The 18,982-nt window shown below is 43.0% G+C and overlaps 1 protein-coding gene across 12 annotated transcripts in view; it reads left to right on the forward strand.

Moving 5' to 3' along the window:
• Positions 1-73: 73 nt before the first annotated feature.
• Positions 74-18,982, forward strand: part of DDX31 (DEAD-box helicase 31) — a 141,663-nt gene continuing 122,754 nt past the window's right edge. For 8 of the 12 annotated variants that reach the window (XR_010148803.1, XR_682462.3, XR_010148805.1 and 5 more), the window contains exons 1-7: positions 74-729; positions 7,917-8,173; positions 8,275-8,350; positions 9,356-9,399; positions 10,827-10,897; positions 11,872-11,936; positions 18,116-18,160. Coding sequence is in view for 8 of the 12 variants with exons in the window: in XM_063788111.1 (XP_063644181.1) it covers positions 340-729; positions 7,917-8,173; positions 8,275-8,350; positions 9,356-9,399; positions 10,827-10,897; positions 11,872-11,936; positions 18,116-18,160 (948 nt within the window). In the remaining 4 variants the exon portion in view is untranslated. Of the gene's footprint in view, positions 1,020-7,916; positions 8,174-8,274; positions 8,351-9,355; positions 9,400-9,569; positions 9,641-10,826; positions 10,898-11,871; positions 11,937-18,115; positions 18,161-18,982 lie in introns of those variants that run through there. The other 4 variants (XM_063788112.1, XM_009457570.5, XM_054659226.2 and 1 more) reach the window with 4 other exon arrangements.

Consider the following 18,982-nt stretch of genomic DNA (forward strand, 5'->3'; position numbering starts at 1 on the left):
GTGCAGAGGTCGGACGCCCTGGCGCTCCACGCAGTCGCGCGACCACCTCCCGGACCGCCGCCGCCACCCCCAGCGCCCTCCGCGGCGGTTTTCTCCCCTCAGGCCCCGAGCGCCGCCGAGCCAAGAAGGACCCCGCCGTTGCCAGGCAACGCGGCCCTACCAGGTGGCCAAGGAACTGCCTGTCCAGAAAAAGGACAGCGAGCGGGGAGCCCCGAGGACCCCCTTTTCCCTGCCCAGGGATTGAGCTCCAGAGCCTGTTAGGGAGCTACCCAGACAGGCTTTAGTTCCTAAAGTGCTGAGGAAACGCACGGGGCGGTAAAGGGGAGGCTCGTCGGTGAGATGGCGCCGGATCTCGCTTCTCAGAGGCATTCAGAGAGCTTCCCCAGCGTGAACTCTCGGCCGAGTGTAATTTTGCCAGGCCGCGAGGGACGCAGAGAGGGGCTGCCACCAGGCGGGGGCACGCGCGGTAGTCTTGTCCCTACCCGCCCGGTGCCGCTGTCCCCGGCTCCCCTCGGGACGAGTCCGTACAGCTGGAGCCGTTCCGGACCCGGAAGGGGCGGGGGCGCAGGGTCCTCGCGCGTCCCACGTGGGGTCCCGGGCCCAGCAGTCTGCGCACCGGGCTCGCTGCTGCACCACGCGTCACCCACACAGGCCATGGCAGCCGCCGACGGTTCGCTCTTCGACAACCCCAGGACGTTCTCCAGACGTTCCCCAGCCCAGGCGAGTCGGGTGAGTTCTGACCCGGCTTCAGCTCCGTCCCCACCCGCGGCCCGGCTGTGGGCGCGCCGCGAGCTGCAGCCGTGCCTTGGAGTCGGGTTTCGAGTCATTCACGGAGTTAAGCGGGAGAAAGACACCGGGCAGCTTCGGGACAAGTTGCGCCGAAACACGTGTCTCTAACCGGAACACCACCCGCGGGGATGCGCCTGGAAGCGGGGAGTGGAGCGGTGTGGAGGGGCGGGGAGCTGGCTCCTGCGCCTAGAAAAGTAAAGGAAGGAATTAGAGGCTGTTTCCCGTGGAAGGTAGGACCTGAAGTTCCGGCGCAAGCCCCAGGCCAAAGCTTAACTTCTCTAAGCCAGTTTCCTCGACTGAGTGCGGACTAAGCTCTGATTTTTTTTTTTTAATCTTGCCCGCATTGCTGTCTGGGAAGAGTCATGCCCTACAAACCATAAATTCTCATCAGATGGCTTTCATTTAACCCTATATATCGTGACTTACTTTCCAAACTGGCTCTGGCCTAACATTATGTGACAAAGAAGAAAGTTAAAATATTACCCCTAAACATGTTTCTTTGCCATATTTTGAAATGGCTTTGCAAAGCTGTTCTTTGGGGGGGGGGGGGTGGACATTTGCATCTGCAAAGAATCTCTATTAACATAGCTAGATCTGTTTCTTCCAGGCCCTCCCAATCCTAAAGAGATTAAGAGTCTACCACCTTTCAAAGATCTTAATAGGAAACACTTGTCGTCTGTTGTCTCTAAGGGCAGCCACTAAAGACTTGAAAAGAACCTTGGTCTCCACAATCTTTTATCTTAACCTGAGCATTTTCTTTGTATCCATCCCAGGTGTTTAGACAAACTCAACCGTCAACTAGAAAATGTTTAAATTTACCTATAGCCTGGAAGCCCCCGCTTTGAGTTGTCCCACCTTTCTGGACAAAACCAGTGTATTTCTGAAATGTATTTGATTGATGTCTCATGCCTCTCTAGAATGTATAAAACCAAGCCGCGGCCAGGCGCGGTGGCTCACGCCTGTAATCCCAGCACTTTGGGAGGCCGAGGCAGGCGGATCACGAGGTCAGGAGATCGAGACCATCCTGGCTAACAAGATGAAACCCCCGTCTCTACTGAAAATACAAAAATTTAGCTGGGCGTGGTGGTGGGCGCCTGTAGTCCCAGCTACTCGGGAGGCTGAGGCAGGAGAATGGCGTGAACCCAGGAGGCGGAGCTTGCAGTGAGCCGAGATCGCGCCATTGCACTCCAGCCTGGGCAACAGAACGAGACTCCGTCTCAAAAAAAAAAAAAAAAAAAAAAAAAAAAAAAAAATGCTGCACCCCGACCACCTTGGGCACATGTTCTCAGGACCTCTCGAGGGCTGGATCATGGGCCATGGTCACTCATACTTGGCTCAGAATAAGTCTCTTCAGATATTTTTGAGTTTAACTCTTTTGGTCGCCATGAGGAAGGTTCGTTTGTTTCAGGAATGAGGACTGGCAACTAGGAGTTTTTTTGAAGAGCTTTCAAAAATGGGACAGATTTTCATCCCCATGCAATGGAGGGGGATAGGAAAATCGGTTTCATTGATATAATCCCATTGCTAGAGAGGGGTAAGATGCCCTAGAATTAACTTCAGCAGTAACTGAAAACTGGTTTCTAGGATAGTTGATTTGTCTCTTAGAAAAGAGGACTACAGGACAGAAAGACTGATTAAAATCATAAAGTGATCATCAAACTTTAGGATTTAGATGTTTGGCAGTAAGGAGTCCAGCTAGCCAAGTGTAGCTGCATCTGGGTGGAGGGGGGAGAAGGATAGAAGAGCCGCTGGGAGCATGGGATTTGGAATAGGATACACTTGGGATTCGGATGCTACCGTTGCTGCACACTAGCTCTGTGACCTTGGAGCAAGTCACTTAATCTTTCTGATTCTCACTTTTCCTATCTATAAAATGAGAACAATAATTTCTACTCCATAGAAGACTATTGTAAGGATTCATTGAGATAATATACATGAAGACTATACGTTGTCTGGCCCATAGAAGCACGTAATAAATGCCAACAGTATAAAGTAGTTTTGGCTCCATTTTGGATAATAGATTGCTACATCAGGAGGTCAGTGGGGTGCTTGTGTCCTCTGCAGAGCCTGGTAACTAACACATAAGAAGCATTGAGTAAATACATATAGGCTACCTAGTTTTATGGTTATCAAAAGGGGATTAATTAATGCAGTGATGACAGGTGTCTGCGGTGGCCTTGTCTAGATCTACGTTTTTTGTTTTGCTTTGTTTTGTTTTTTTGAGATGGAGTCTTGCTCTGTCTCCCAGGCTGGAGTGCAGTGGCGCGATCTCTGCTCACTGCAAGCTCCGCCTCCTGAGTTCACGCCATTCTCCTGCCTCAGCCTCTTGAGTAGCTGGGACTACAGGTGCCCACCACCACACCCGGCTAATTTCTTTGAATTTTTAATAGAGATGGGGTTTCACTGTGTGTTAGCCAGGATGGTCTCCATCTCCCGACCTTGTGATCTGCCCACCTCGGCCTCCCAAAGTGCTGGGATTACAGGCGTGAGCCAGCCAGGCCTAGATCTACATTTTCATTGATGTCGTGAATGAGAATGATGGGTATGCTGATGAGACTTGCCAGTAGCCTGAACTTGAGATGGGTAGCTAATATACTGGATTTAGAAAGACTAACAGCTTAAATTATGCTGTATCTAACACTATGCAGAAATTTTCTCTCTAAAAATACTTTCTGGGCTGGGCGAGGTGGCTCACACCTGTAATCTCATCACTTTGGGAGGCCGAGGCAGGCAGATCACTTGAGGTCAGGAGTTGGAGACCAGCCTGGCCAACACGGTGAAACCCCATCTCTACTAAAAATACAAAAAAATGGCTTGGCGCAGTGGCTCACGCCTGTAATCCCAGCACTTTGGGAGGCCGAGGCCGGTGGATCACGAGGTCAGGAGATCGAGACCATCCTGGCTAACACAGTGAAACCCCGTCTCTACTAAAAATACAAAAAATTAGCCGGGCGTGGTGGCTGGTGGTGGGTGACTATAGTCCAAGCCACTCGGGAGGCTGAGGCAGGACAATGATGTGAACCCAGGAGGCGGAGCTTGCAGTGAGCCGAGATTGCGCCACTGTACTCCAGCCTGGGCGACAGAGCGAGACTCTGTCTCAAAAAACAAAAACAAAAACAAAAAACAAACGAACAAAAAATAGCTGGGTGTGGTGGTGGGTGCCTGTGATCCCAGCCACTCGGGAGGCTGAGGCATGAGAATCACTTGAACCCGGGAACCAGTGGAGGTTGCAGTGAGCAGAGATCACTGCACTCCAGCTGGGGTGACAGTGTGAGACTCTGTCTCAAAACAAAAGCAAAACAAAAAAAATTTCTGATATTAATACAAATTTATTATAGAAAATTAGGAAAAAAGATTTTTAAAAACCCACTCATAATTGCCATACTCAGACAATGCTTGTTGCCATTTTGGTGTATGTCCTTTTAGAGAACAACTCAAAATTGGAATCACTACACATGATGTTTTCTTTTTTTTTTTAACTTATCAAAAATTAAGAATTATTATAAAGCTCTATTTCTTCAGATAGTCTGGAATAAGGTGCAAAACTGTACAAATTGACCAGCAAAGGAGAAAAGAGAGCCCAGAAGCAGACCAATACAACAAAAATGGAAATTTTATTCATGACCGAGATGACACTGCAAATTGCTTAGGAAAAGCTGATATTTTTAATAAGTGGCACTGGAACAATTGGTTGTGTGGTTGTGTGAATTTAAAAACTGAAACTGGAACCTTACCTTGCACTATGTATAAAAAACCAAATCCATGTGGATTAAGACTATACAAGGCAAAACTATAATGTTGAGCAGAAAGAGTAAGTTTCCAGCATACACATGTTTTGTAAAGCAAAGAGGATGCAGTTAATAAAAGGGATTATAGTATTGTTGTGAGGCCTCTAGAATGTAGAATCGTGTTGCCTGGGGAAAGCCTGGTTCCTTCAGTGATTCTGCGACAAATTACGTCACATCTCTGCCTCCATGTTTGCATCTTAAAATGAGATGATAACGGTACCTGTGTTGATAAATGAGAGAATACATGTGAGTACTTAGTATACTCCTTGGCATATAGTAACTACTCAGTATGTTTATTAATATCAAAGCCATGGCATCTTAGACTCTCAGGTCTTGATGGGCCCTAGAGGTCATCTGCCAAAATCCCCTCATTTTACAGGTGCGGCAACAGAGACTCAAACGAATTTTTTAGTAGATTTTTAGTAGATTTTAGATTTTTAGTTGTAATTTTTAGTAGATTCAGATATGTCCTTGCTCCCTCTCTGCTCAGAGGCCACCTCACGAAGCATTCTTGGTTTTCTTGCCTCCCTCTCCTTTGCCAGAAGGAGGCCATGTTAGTCTAGCTTTTGTTGGTGCTCTCATAGCCTTTTTTATGTACCTCTTCTGTAGCACCAATGTAGAGGTTGGATTTATGCCTTTATACTTTTGTCTCCTCTGCTAGTGTGTAACTTCCTCAAGGGCTTGGCAAATCTACTTTGTATCTTCAGAACGAAGCTTCTTGACAACTGCTAAATGAATGTGTTTTGGATGCTGGGGGAGAAAAGCTAACAAGTAGTAGAACCGTATCCAGCTGGTGGAAAGGGATAATTCCATTGTGTGTTATTCATTCATCTTACAAGTATTTTTTGAGTGCTTACTCTGCCAGACAGGGGCCTATACAGGGGATACAGTGCTATGTAGGACAGACTGGCCCCTTTCTTGTGGAGCTTACAATCTAACGGGAAAGACAGACATAAAACAACGAGTTCCGTGCTATGCTTATTATTTTGTCGAATGCTATGGAGGAGAATAAGGGTGCCAGGAGAGCCAAGAACAGAGCACCTTGGCTTGACTGGGTGAAGAGAGGTCAGGAAAGGCTCTTCTGAGGAAGGAGTTGGTCAGCCTCCATCTGAAGGATGAGTACAGGGTGGCCAGCCAAAGGGCAGAGTGGAGTCCTGGATGTGGGAGTAGCATGTGCAAAGGAGGAGGAAGGAGCACAGCACATTCTAGGAACTGAAGGAAGACCCGAGTGGCAGAGAGTAAAGCTGAAGCTGGTGAGGTGGCCAGAGGTCAGATTCTAGAAGGCTTTGTTGATCATATTACAGATTTTTTTTTTTTTTTTTTTTTTTTGAGCGAGGGTCTTACTCTGTCACCCAGGCTGGAGAGCAGTGGCATCATGGCGTCATCACGACTCAATCCAGCCTTGACCTCCCGGGCTCAGGTGATCCCCCCAACTTAGCCTCCAGGTAGCTGGGACTACAGACATGCACCACCATGCCCAGCTAATTTTTGTATTTTTTTGTAGAGACAGGGTTTCACCATATTGCCCAGGCTGGTCTCGAACTCCTGGCCTCAAGCAATCAGCTCACCTCAGCCTCACAAAGTGCTGGGATTACAGGCATGATCCATGGCACCTGGCAATATTACAGATTTTTTAGTTTAGCCTAAGAGCAATGGAAAACCTAATGTGTTTAACTCTGAGTACTTGCTTTTAGAGAGATGTTGACATAGGAATAAAGGGTGACCAAGATGATAAAGGATCTAAAGTTGTGTCCTGTTTGAAATATTGAGTCCAAAGAAGAAAGAAAAGAGAGTTATGTGATATATGAAGGAATGTTATGTGTTAAGAGGAAGTAAGCTTGTTCTGTGTTGCTGCAGAAAGTATACCTCAGACTATTAGGTAGATGTTCAAGGATGCAGATCTTGCATAAATGTCAGAGACAGCTTCCTGATTCCTAGAATGGGTCATGAACAGAATGGGCTGCCTCATGGGATGCAGGAGGTGTGCAGGGAGAGGCTGCCAGTCCACCTGCCCGGGACTGTCAGGAATTCCATGTATGGCGGGAGTGGCCTTTAAGAGTTTTTGTGCTCCAGGAGTCCTGGGTCTGTAAATCAGGTGAAGTCTGCACATTTCATACTGTCTTGCAAATGATTCAACAAACCTGAAACTTGATTTCATCTCTTTCTTTAATCTGAAAATTCATAAACTTGAGATTTTGTAAAAAATTTGTAAGATGGAATATGTCCGTTTTTACTTTATTAATATTAGATATTTGAAGTTGTATTTAATTACTTAGGTAAAAGAATCCTTAGGGAACAAAGAACTGTTGTTATTGGTAGGTTAGTCTGAAGCTGACAGTCATGGCTAAAGAAAGCCGACATGTAAAACCAAGTCATTATTTCAAGCAAAGAGGAAAATAACATATTCTGAGAGAACCCAAAACTCCAGAATAACAAGCACTGGCTACTCAAGGGATGCTTTTATATTCATTTGTAAATCAGAAAAGAAGGCCAAAGAAAATAGAGGAATTGGATGTTCCTTCTCCTAGGGGAAGTTTGGACATCATGCATTTAAGCACATTCCTATAATGGAAATAAGAAGCAACAGGCAAGAGATCCCTAGTGCTGTGTAGCCTGTAATCGGCAATCAGGCAGAGACTCGGGGACTCAGAGACTCGAAAGGCAAGGGAGGTAGGAAGTAATTGTGGTAGAGGTGATGGATGGAGCAGCATTCTCATTTGGAATGGGAACAGGGCGTAGGAATTTTCTCCAGGCCATCTGAATCTGGAGGAGCAGCTTGAGAGGAGAGAATGAGAGAGATCCAGGCGCTAGGGTAGAATGGTAATGAGTGTTTCCGCTTCCTGGGCACGGGCTGAGATGCGCATTCCCCCTCGCCCCTCTCTCCCGTGCGGTCTCCAGTGTGCTTTGTTGGTGGAGAGAAAAGATTCGTTTTCCCCCACCCCTCTTTTCTCCTTGGGTGAATGGGTTCCTAGGAATATGGATTGACACACCCTTCACAAGGTGGATTCTTGCTTCCCTTAAAACAGACTCCATTAGTTAACATTCAACTGGAAAAATGCTGCTTCTTCATCCTTACCTTATCTTGATTGATTTAACAGTTAAGAATGGCTGGTGAGGTCTGGGAGATGAGTGAGCTGAGACTTTTTTCTTTTCTTTACCTTTTGGAAGAAGCTGAGTCAAAGAGTCTGATTGCAAACCCTAAACTGTTGCTTGACATATGGGGCATAATGATCTCTGCAGGGAGAGATGCAATTCTGTGGGCAGTCAGGCTTCACTCCGAGCTCTGTCTTCATGGACTAATGCATCTCTTGTTGATCTTTCCTTCTGGGAACAACGCAGCAAGCAAAGGCTACGAAAAGAAAATACCAAGCGTCCAGTGAGGCTCCCCCAGCGAAACGGAGGAACGAAACTTCATTTCTCCCAGCCAAGAAAAGTAGTGTTAAAGAAACTCAGAGGACTTTTAAGGGGAACGCACAAAAAACGTTTTCTCCAAAGAAGCATTCGGTTAGCACAAGTGATAGAAACCAGGAGGAGAGACAATGCATTAAGACTTCATCACTGTTTAAAAACAACCCTGACATTCCAGAACTCCACAGGTATGTCCGGGGCGGATGCCCTTCAGGAAGAAAAAAATGTGTTCTGCCTTTTCTTTGTTAATATTGGCACTGATGCCTGGATTCTTGTTCATCATTTGCAGACCTGTGGTAAAGCAGGTGCAAGAAAAAGTGTTTACTTCAGCTGCTTTTCATGAGCTGGGCCTCCACCCACATTTAGTAAGTACCTTTCAGTGTTTTCTGGGTCAGTTTTTTTTGGTGTGTTTGTCTGTTCAGAAGGTCTGTGAAATGGCAGCTCTAGGAGGAGAAATCAGAGAGTGTTTGTTTCTGCTCTAAGTTACCTGAATGAACTCAGATTGATATGATACTCTTCTAGGACAGTTCAAGGGTGCTTAGGTTACTGTTCACTGTTTTCTGGCCCCCCCTTTCCCCATCCTCTGTTTTTTTGTGTTTTTGTGTGTGTGTTTTTTTAAGTATTGAAGACTTTCCTCGACTAACGTGATTTAGGGTCAGGACATCACTTGCTAAACTTAAAACAGCTCCCTATTTACTGGATAGTTGTAGTGGTGAAGCCATTTGTGGTGGCAGATGTCACAGTGGCCATAGGAGAGGGAACTGTGCTGGCATCTTGCTGTTAAAGGACGTCCACAGTTTTAGAGAAGTAAGGGAAGAAGAGTATTTTGGTGTGTGTTCTCCAAACAAATGGACACTTTAAAGGAAAAAAAGTGGGTTCTCCACACTCATGAGTAAGAAGAAAAAAATATATTAACTTTTAGGCAGGCTTGGTTTCCTCTGCACTTTCGGTTACAGCTTACTACCCCTTCTGTAGGGTGGGTTACCTAAACTTGTTTTCTCACCTGCGGGTTGGATCAGGGTTTCTCAGCCTTGGTGCTGTGGACATTTTGGACTAGGTCAGTCTTAGTTTTGGGGACTGTCCTGTGCACTGTAGGATGTTCAGCAGCATCCCAGGCCTCTACCCACTAGATGCCCCCCTCCCCTCCCCTGGTTATAACAAGCACAAATTTTTCCAGACTTTGCCCTGTGTCCCCAGGGAGTTAGGGCGGGTGGCAGAATTGCCCCAAGTAGAGAGCACCACCTGGGTGGAGGAACTTAATTTGATCATAGTAGTCAATGTTCTCTCAATAGTTTCTCCTTTCTTGTGTAATTTCCGTTAAATATTTTGTATCAAAATATTAATTAAAGCTTTTTCATCTCCTCTTTTAGATTTCCACAATAAATACGGTCTTAAAAATGTCTAGTATGACCAGGTAAGAACTTCAGGCTCCTCTTGATTTCTTAGGCATTACGTGGGTATAACCGGACGAAACCTGTGTGTGCAAGGCAGAGCAAATTTGTGTCTTGGCGTTGGAAGACAGTGCCAGGTTATCGACCATAAAGGGTTGTCGTCTCACTTAGCTACTCATTCTCTCCACCTGTTAAATGGAAAGTCTGGCTTTCCATCCAGTTCGGCCCTTGGCTCTGAACCGCAAGAGACGTCTCATCCAGAAGGTGGGCTGCATGAGTGCCGCTGTTTTCTGTGCTTCCCTGAAAAGAATTTGGCCAAAATATAGCATGTGACCATGTCGTTTCTTAGTAGTAAGAATTAGGGTCAACCAAAAAGACAAGAGTAAATGTTCAGTTGGATAGAATGGGATACTGAAAAAATGTTTTCAATGTTTGTTACAGGGAATGACTCCTGGAAAATAAAGAAGTAAAATAGGTGCGAGGAGATGAGCTTCCTTGTTTTGAGTATTTGTGCTTCTGTGCATTTTCATAATGATTTTTTACTTTTACTAGTAAAAATTAATAGGAATATTAAAGACCAAATTAAGGGACCTCCCCACAAGTTTTTTATCAACCAAATTTAAGTGATTTTTGTGTCTCTTTTGTTTCTTGTTTTAAAATACATGTGTAGACACACATTTCAGCACGTCCATAACCTTTTCCTGGAGAATGGACAGCTGCTGCTGGCTCTCTGAATAGTTGGCGAGCTTCCTCCTGCTATCCTGCATGGAAACCTTTCCATTATGTTTCATTGTGTTTCATATTCCTGTTAGTGAGGGCAAGAGTGTGTGATACACTTGGTGGTAACTCTGATTTGTTGTCATGCCTGTTTCTTTTTCTTTTTCTTTTTCTTTTTGAGACGGAGTTTTGCTCTTGTTGCCCAGGCTGGAGTGCAGTGGTGCGATCTTGGCTCACTACAATCTCTGCCTCCCAGGTTCAAGCGATTCTCCTGCCTCAACCTCCTGAGTAGCTGGGATTACAAGTGCGTGCCACCACTCCCAGCTAATTTTTTGTATTTTTAGTAGAGATGGGGTTTCATCATGTTGGCCAGGCTGGTCAAACTCCTTACCTCAGGGGATCCACCCACCTCAGCCTCCCAAAGTGCAGGGATTACAGGTGTGAGCCACTGCAGTTGGCTACCTGTCCCATTTTTAAAAGAATTAGTTTAATAGAATGGCCAGTCTCTGGTTTGCCTCACCATTTTCAGGCTAAGTTCTAAAAATATAACTAGGGTTTGATCTTTATAATCATCAAAAGTTTCTTCACACCTTTATTTGAATGCTTTGATAGCTTCTAAGGAGGCAGTTGCCAGATGAATCCAAGTGTGGGCAGTTGCCTTTTATGTATCCTGCGTCTCTGCCAGTAACTGGGTAATATAGGTAAAGTGTGTTCTTTTTTTCGGGTGGCCCAGTGTTCAGAAGCAAAGTATTCCTGTGTTGCTGGAAGGCAGAGATGCTCTCGTGAGATCCCAGACGGGCTCAGGTTAGTCTCATTTCATCTCTGCCCTTTTTCTCAGGCTCAGGCCCATGGTCATGCACTAGGTTTTGCCATGCGGTGTCTGGGTTGGTGGTGGTGGCAGTTTTGTTTCGTTTGGGGGAAGGAGGCCATGCTTTTGATTAGAGCCCTGAATGTGTTCACATAATGAAAGGAAGGGGACAGTTGATGGTACCACGATGAGAAATGATTAGGAAGTAGTCAGGTTCGGCTATAATTTCCTCAGAGCCTATTTCGGGGCTTTACCAAGGTGTGGTGGCCACAGTTGCCCATTCTCACTCTAGTGGAGAATGAATGTCTTCTTCTGGTGTTAAACACAGAGTGATTTCTGGCCTGAGCGTACACTGATCAGATGCCAGTTGTGCTCGAGGACAGAACACTGTTTCTGCCGTGTTCCAGGCCAGTCTGGACTTGCTGTTTTGACCCTCATGTGCCCTCAGTGGGCAGTCAGCTATCCTTTACTCCCACCAGCTCGGCCACCATTCAGAAGGCTGGATACCCAAAGTTTTTGCCATCTGTTGGTTTCTCCGCAATTAGAGATTAGCTCTAGAGTACAGACTGGCTCCCAATCACATCAGCACTGCAGAGATGTAATTGACCACTGAAGCTCATCTGAGAGGGTAGGGAGGACTTCAAAGGAGGAATTTTCTGGCTCCTACAGACAGCCATCAAGTTGAGCTTCTGTGTAATTTGGGAGACATATCGTTATCTCTTGTTAGATGAATAAAGGAACTGAAGCTTCTAGTTTTTTAGAAGTACTCATTTTACAAAGCAAAATTGGGATTTGTGGCAGACAGGGGAAGTCCCTTTTCACTTCTCTTGGATGTATAATGGGCAGTTTCCCTTTCCCTAGAATTTAGTACTACTGGAAGATAGCAGAGCCTGTTTCCTTTACATCCTTTGCTTTTCTTAAACATCTGTAGGGTGTGTGATTTTAATTGCTTCTGCTTTTTTTTTGAAAGGTAAAACTCTTGCCTATTGCATCCCTGTGGTCCAGTCCCTTCAAGCAATGGAGTCAAAAATACAGGTGTGTATCAAATGTGTTTTTCTGTCATTGCTCATAGTGCATAAGCAACCATCAAACTGAAGCATAACAGAAATATTAGGACTAAAAGAATCTGTTTTCACTGAGTATTTTTTTCACCTCCTTTTAATTTATTTATTACATAAATGTGTTGTATCTAGAGACTGTGCCTAGAGTAGAATAAATACACTTCACAATTGTCATAGTAAGTGTAACAGGGAAGCTTTGTAAGATGCTCCCCGTGTGTCAGGCATGATACTTTGCATGTGTTCCCTTCTTGAATCTTTAACTGCTCTCTCCCCCACTGTGTTATAGGTATTACTGTTATCCACATTTTACAAAGAAGAACAGAGGCTTAGGAAAGTTAAATAACCAAGGCCATGCAGCAAGTAATGGAGGAACTAGATTTCTACCTCAGTTCTGTTTGGCTGCAGAGACCAAGCTCCTTACTCTTGTGTAAAGACTTACAGTGAAGGTTAATTCTGGCTCCTGTGCTATGTAGGGGCCATGCATCTGTGTCTTCCACAGTACCTAACATGGGACCTTTTACAGAATGGTCACTCAGTAAAGGTGATCTGGTTTTGCAGCTATCCATTCATGCTTGAGTCTGTGTTGTATATAAAGCATTATATTTTAACCTTCTAAGTTCCAATGTGGTGTTTGCTTTTGACCAAGAAGGCTGAACTTCATATTTAAAACAGTGGTTTCTCATGAACAGTAAATATGAAAATAAGCAGCCATTTAGCTGAAATGTTAATATGAGGACAAATTGGGCTACCTCATTTTTGAGATTATCTAGAATTTATCTTTAGTTGTGAAACATGTTAAGTTAGTGCCTGGGTTGAGTTCCCTAGGAGGCCAGTTAACTGCTGTGATCTGTGGGCAGAGGCTTCATCTCAAACGCCAGCCCAGGATCCTACAAATACAGCCCTCGTTATTCTCAGCTGAGAGGGAGTGGTGAGACCAGAAATAGAAAGTGAGGTGAGTGCAAAAAACAGACAAAAGCTAATCGATTACTGTTTTTCTCAGTTTGGATATGCAGAATTAGCAGTATATCTAGCCTACCTGATATTTGAGTGACAATAATAGTGTTGCATTACAGTCTATAAACTAAAACAAAATATCCATGAGTTCAAACTGATACAAATAAATTATTGAATAAATAAATGAGGGAGAAGGTAGAATTCTTCTTTATGTAGAACTCTAATAAATAAATATAGAAATGATAGAAATAGAAAGTCACCATTTGGCAAATGCCACAGTAATTATTGTTTCAGGCGTGAGTTATCATAGATGCTAAAATGAGTGGATGAAAGTGTTGATAATACATATGGAGAAGCTGAGAGAAGGGTGTGTGGAAATTCCTTGTATTTTTTTATGCAAAATTTTGTAAGTCTGAAATTATAAGCCTGAATTCATTCAAAATGAATAGGTTCAGAATTTTTAAAAATCAGTTAAACCCTACAAAATCATCCAGAGATGGAACCAAGTATAGCCATTAAAAAATGATACTTTTTCAATTACTATTTGTGAACTTGAGCAAATATTCTTGCTTTGTTACTTGAAAAAGGGCAGGTTACAAAATGATGTGTATAGTGTGACCCCAGTTTCATAAGTAATAGTTGTGTATGCATGCATAAAAAGGCTGGAATAATTCTTAGCAAACTGTTAACATTGGTTTTCTCTGAGTGAGGAATTTTACTTCCTAAAGGTAGCTGATTTTTTTCCCCCTATTAAGTGCTTTATGGTGAGAGAATTTGTGTAAAGTGCTTACTTAGCATTGTCCCTGGCACATAGAGAAAAATAAATGTAAATTACTACAATCATGTAGTAAAGTCTCATCCACTTACGTACTCCAGGAGAGCATCTTGCCAGTGGAGAGGTTTTTCTTTATACCAGTTGAAGAGTTTGGACTATTTGAGCTGGAATGGCTTATACAGTTCTAGCCTAACTCTCATTTCATAGATCCATGACTGGAGGATGAGAGAGATTTGATGACGTACATATCAGGGGAATGGTGTGGTGGGCAGCTGTGCTCAATCCTGGGTCTGAGGGTAACTTGAGGCAAATTGTTCATCCTCTGTGCCTCAGTGCCTTTGCTGTGGCACAGGGATGGTAGCGGTCAGTGCCTGTCTCCAAGGGCTGGGATCAGGGTTGAGCTAATGCCTGTGCAGTGTTGAGACCCGACGGGCAGTGCATGGTGACGTCATGCTTTAGCCATCGTCAGCATCGTGGTCATGTGGCTAGTTGGAGGGGCAGTGATTTGATTGGTTATATGTCATATTTTACTTGCTGCAATATTTTAAAAAATCACGAACAGGTCGGTCATTCTATTAAAGACTGGAATATTCTGTAGAAACACAGTTTTCCAAGCCTCAATTTAATTCACTTATTTCAAGTAATACTCAATATAGTCCCTTGGAGTTCATTGTAAAATGATTTGACCTGTAAAAAGCTTATCTGGAGGGCACAGCAAATTTAAGGCACCCAACAGATCCTTAAATTACTTTGGTGATGGCATGAGAACGGACTGCTTTTCTGTGTTCACACTCTTCAGTTATTTTGGCTCTGATTTTTTTTTTTTAACATCATATCCATCCTCCCTCACTTACTTGTGCCCTGTGAGGAATTGATTTTTCTTTCTTCTTCTCTATGTAGTAACACCTTTTGAAATGTCAGAATCTCCTAACGTCACACAGTGGCACGTTGCTGCTGTTGTACTAGCATATTTACCATTCCTAGCCTGCGTTCAGTGTAGTCTCACAAAGTCAATGTTGAGTACAGACAACTCTGGTTTGAATTCCAAATCCTTTTCTTCTTTTGGGTAAATGTTTCTTATGCAAAACACGAAAACCATACTTGTAATTGAATTTGCTGTTAACTCTGTGCTTAGCTTTGGCACTAACGTTATTTTGTTCATTCATTCAGTGTCTTTGAGCACTTTGAATGTGCAAGGCACCATTGGCTTAGGGGCCTTTTTCGGATTACTTTGGTTTCTTCTGTTTTTTTTTATTAATACTTTTTAGATATAATGTACCATATATGTTTTAAAAATTTCGAAGAGTACCAAAAATATATATAGCGAAAAGTAAAGTCATCTATTCCCACTTTCCCTTAGTGGCACAGTTTGCTTCTCAAGATGCCATGGTGGTTATTACCAGTCTCTTGTATATCCTCCTGGGGAAATTCTCTGCCTATCAAGCAAATATGAGGATGTGTAATTCCTCTTACCAATTTTGTGAAGTTTTTTGTTTTTCTGTTTTGCTTGGTTTGATACATGAGTGGTTGCTTTGTTATGCAGGATGTTCTGTGCCTTGCTTTGGTTCCTTTGATGTGTTTTGGGCTCCTTAATTAGCACCATATTGGGCTACCTTGTTCTTTTTGATGACTGCCTAGCATTTCATTGTATGTATGTATGTACCGTGAATTACTGACTCATTCTCTTATTGGTTGGTGGAATTTATATTATGTTCAGTATTTTGCTACAAACAAGGCCACTTAAATACTCAACAGTCTGTAAAATATTCTACAACCTCTTTACACACACATATGGTCTATAGGAGAAATTTCTGTAAGTGGAATTTGCATTTTTATTTTAGTAGATAATGCCAACATTAAACTTGAAAGGGAATATGCCAGTGTGCACTCCAGCAGCAGTGTAGAAGGTCCAGTTTTCCCATGCCCTCCAATGCTCTCAGCTGCTTTATGTTTCTTCTTCTTCTTTTTTTTTTTTTTTTTGAGACAGAGTCTCGCTCTGTTGCCCCGGTTGGAGTGGAGTGGCGTAATCTCGGCTCACTGAAACCTCCACCTCCCGGATTCAAGCAGTTCTCCTGCCTCAGGCTCCCAAGCAGCTGGGATTACAGGTGCCTACCACCATGCCCACCTAATTTTTGTAGTTTTAGTGAGATGGGGTTTCACCATGTTGGCCAAGCTGGACTTGAACTTCTGACCTCAAGTGATCCACCCGCCTTGGCCTCCCATAGTGCTGGGATTACAGGCATGAGCCACCACATCCGGCCCTTTATTCATTTTTCTATTTGAATTTTGTTTTGTTTTGTTTTGTTTGAGATGAAGTCTCGCTCTGTCGCCCAGGCTGGAGTGCAATGGCACGATCTCGGCTCACTGCAACCTCCGCCTCCTGGGTTCAAGAGATTCTCCTGTCTCAGCCTCCTGAGTAGCTAGGATTACAGGCATGCACCACCACGCCTGGCTAATTTTTTTTGTATTTCTATAGAGACAGGGTTTCACCATGTTGGCCAGGCTGATCTCTAACTCCTGACCTCAAGTAATCCACCCACCTCAGCCTCCCAAAGTGCTGAGATTACAGGCGTGAGCCACCGTGCCTGGCCAAGTTGGTCTTTTTTTAAAGATTGAATTACAGGGCTTTTTAAAATATATAAATTAAGGAAATTAGCTCTTTCTCTCAGGTGTGGCATATTTTCCCCCCAGGTTATCATTTGACTCTTGGTTTTGTTTAGGTATTATTTTTCCATTCTGAAATTTAAAATTCTTAGGTAATAAAACGTATCAGTGTTTTATTTTAAGGTTTCTGAGTTTTATGTCATCTATTAAAAGGACAATTCCAGCTTTGTTTTCCTAACTTTATTTTTTTCTCACAGGACTTTTGAATTAAACCATCTTTTTCTTGCTGATATAAAATGGCCCTTATATTATTTTCTAAATTTTGTTATCTATTTGATTCTATTCTCAACTTTATTTGCTATTATAATCTCTATTCATGTGCCAGTATCATTATTTGTCATTGCTGTAGCTTTAAATTATTTTAACATCTGATGTTTTTCATATATGTCTTGGTTATTTTTGTACATTTATTTTTCCATATGAACTTTCAAATCAGGTTGTTTGGTTATATATGTTATTTTACATATACACATTTGTGGCATTTTTATTAGCATCACATTACGTTTATGGAGTGATTTAGAGAGAATTAGCTTATATGTACTATTGCATCTTCTTATCTGGAAATAGGGTGTATCTTTCCATTTATTCAAAATTGACTTTATGCCCCTCAGAGGTGTTTTTAAATTTTCTTCATATAGATTTTGTATATTTTTTGCTAAGCTTGTATTCCTTTTATCTTTTTTGTTGCTATTAACTTTTTATATTGGAAGGCTGTTGAAATTTTTTTTTTTTTTTTTTTTTTTTTTTTTTTTTTTGAGACTGAGTTTTTCACTTGTTGCCCAGGCTGGAGCACAATGGTGCGATCTCAGCCCACTGCAACCTCCACCTCCTGGGTTCAAGTGATTCTCCTGCCTCAGCCTCCTGAAGAGCTGGGAATTCAGGCGCCCGCCACCATGCCCAGCTAATTTTTGTATTTTTAGTAGAGACGGAGTTTCACCATGTTGGCCAGGCTGGTCTCAAACTCCTGACCTCAAGTGATCCGCCTGTCTTGGCCTCCCAAAGTGCTGGGATTACAGGCGTGAGCCACTGCACCCGGCTGGGTATTGATTTTTATATGTTAATTTTGCATTCAGCTGCTTGACAAAATTATCTTGTTTGTAATAGATTTTACATTAGTTCTCTTATGGTGTTTTTTTTGTAAGATAAAATAACATCTGCTAACAATAATTTTGTTTCCTATTTTCTAATTTTATACATCATATTTCTTGTCTGATAGTATGGGCCAGGACCTCTAGAACAGTATTCTAGAATAATGGGGTTAGTGGGTGTGTTAGTCCATTTTTACACTGCTGCTAAAAACATACCCGAGACTGGGAAGACAAAGAGGTTTAATTTGACTTACAGTTCCACATGGCTGGGGGAGGTCTCATAATCATGGCAGAGGACGAAAGGCATTTCTTACATGGCAGCAGCAGGAGAGAATGAGGAAGACGCAAAAGCAGAAACCCCTGATAAACCCATCAGATCTCGTGAGACTTATTCATTATCACGAGAATAACCGGCCCCCATGATTCAATTACCACCTCACTCCTGCCCCCCTGCCCTTCCTCCTACAACATGTGGGAATTCTGGGAGATACAATGCAAGTCGAAATTTGGGTGGGGGCACAGCCAAACCACATCAGTGGGCAACCTTATTTTGTCCCTTTCTTCATTAAGAGTGCTTCTGATGTTCTACAACCGGCCACCCCTGTGTCCTGTCCGTTTGGAGTCTGCCTTTGTTTATCCTGCTCATGGCATTTTTTTTCTGTGTGTCAACAGCGCAGTGATGGCCCCTATGCCCTGGTGCTCGTGCCAACGAGAGAGGTAAGCAGGCTCCCTTTTGGGGCAAGTTTTAAGCACATGCTTTCACTAATGTCCCGTTGAATTTAAAAGTGGTTTTACCATGTTTCTCCCTGCTGCACAAGCCACTGCACACCAGTTCCATTTGCCTGGAAACCATCCTTCTGGTTCTTGTCAAGGAGAAAAATTCAAGTAGTCTCTGAGAATCATAAGTATGGAAAAGTATTTTCCTATTGTCTAGAAACTAATGATACTATTAAATGTCTGTTTAATTGGGTTTTGAATTAAGTTGCTAAAAAAAAACCTACAGAAATGCAATTTTTTAGCAACTTTATTCAAAACCAAAAGCAGTTGGCTCTGAAAATGAACCTTTATTTTTTTTAAGAAGCTACTGCTACCAAAAATGTTACTTGTTCCTAAAAGTTAAACTTTTCAATATTTTTTTCTTTCTTGGTGGAAATCTCTTCTATCTGATCTATTTTATTTGCCTACAGAGGCAACTTCAGATTAGAGTATCTGGTTTCTATATCAAATGCTAATCACTTCCTTACAGAGAATTGATCACAGAGATGATTTGAAGTCAGCTTTTCATATAGCCTGCAGTCCCCTATCTCAGCTCAGTCCAATGAAGGAGCAGGCACAGAAGCTATTAAAATTTTTACAGCAGCAAACTTGCTACTTCTTGAGGATGCTTCATGAATACTAAATATGTGGAAACTGTATATACGTTCTTTAAGAACGGGATTCTGTATGAGGCATTTTTGAAGGTTGTTAATGGTTGTAGCCTACTTTAATTTTCACTTGCTTTGTTCTCCAATGGAGCTGTTGGTTTGCTTTTCTTTTATT

The sequence above is a fragment of the Pan troglodytes genome, chromosome 11, assembly GCF_028858775.2.
Source record: "Pan troglodytes isolate AG18354 chromosome 11, NHGRI_mPanTro3-v2.0_pri, whole genome shotgun sequence".
NCBI lineage: Eukaryota > Metazoa > Chordata > Mammalia > Primates > Hominidae > Pan > Pan troglodytes.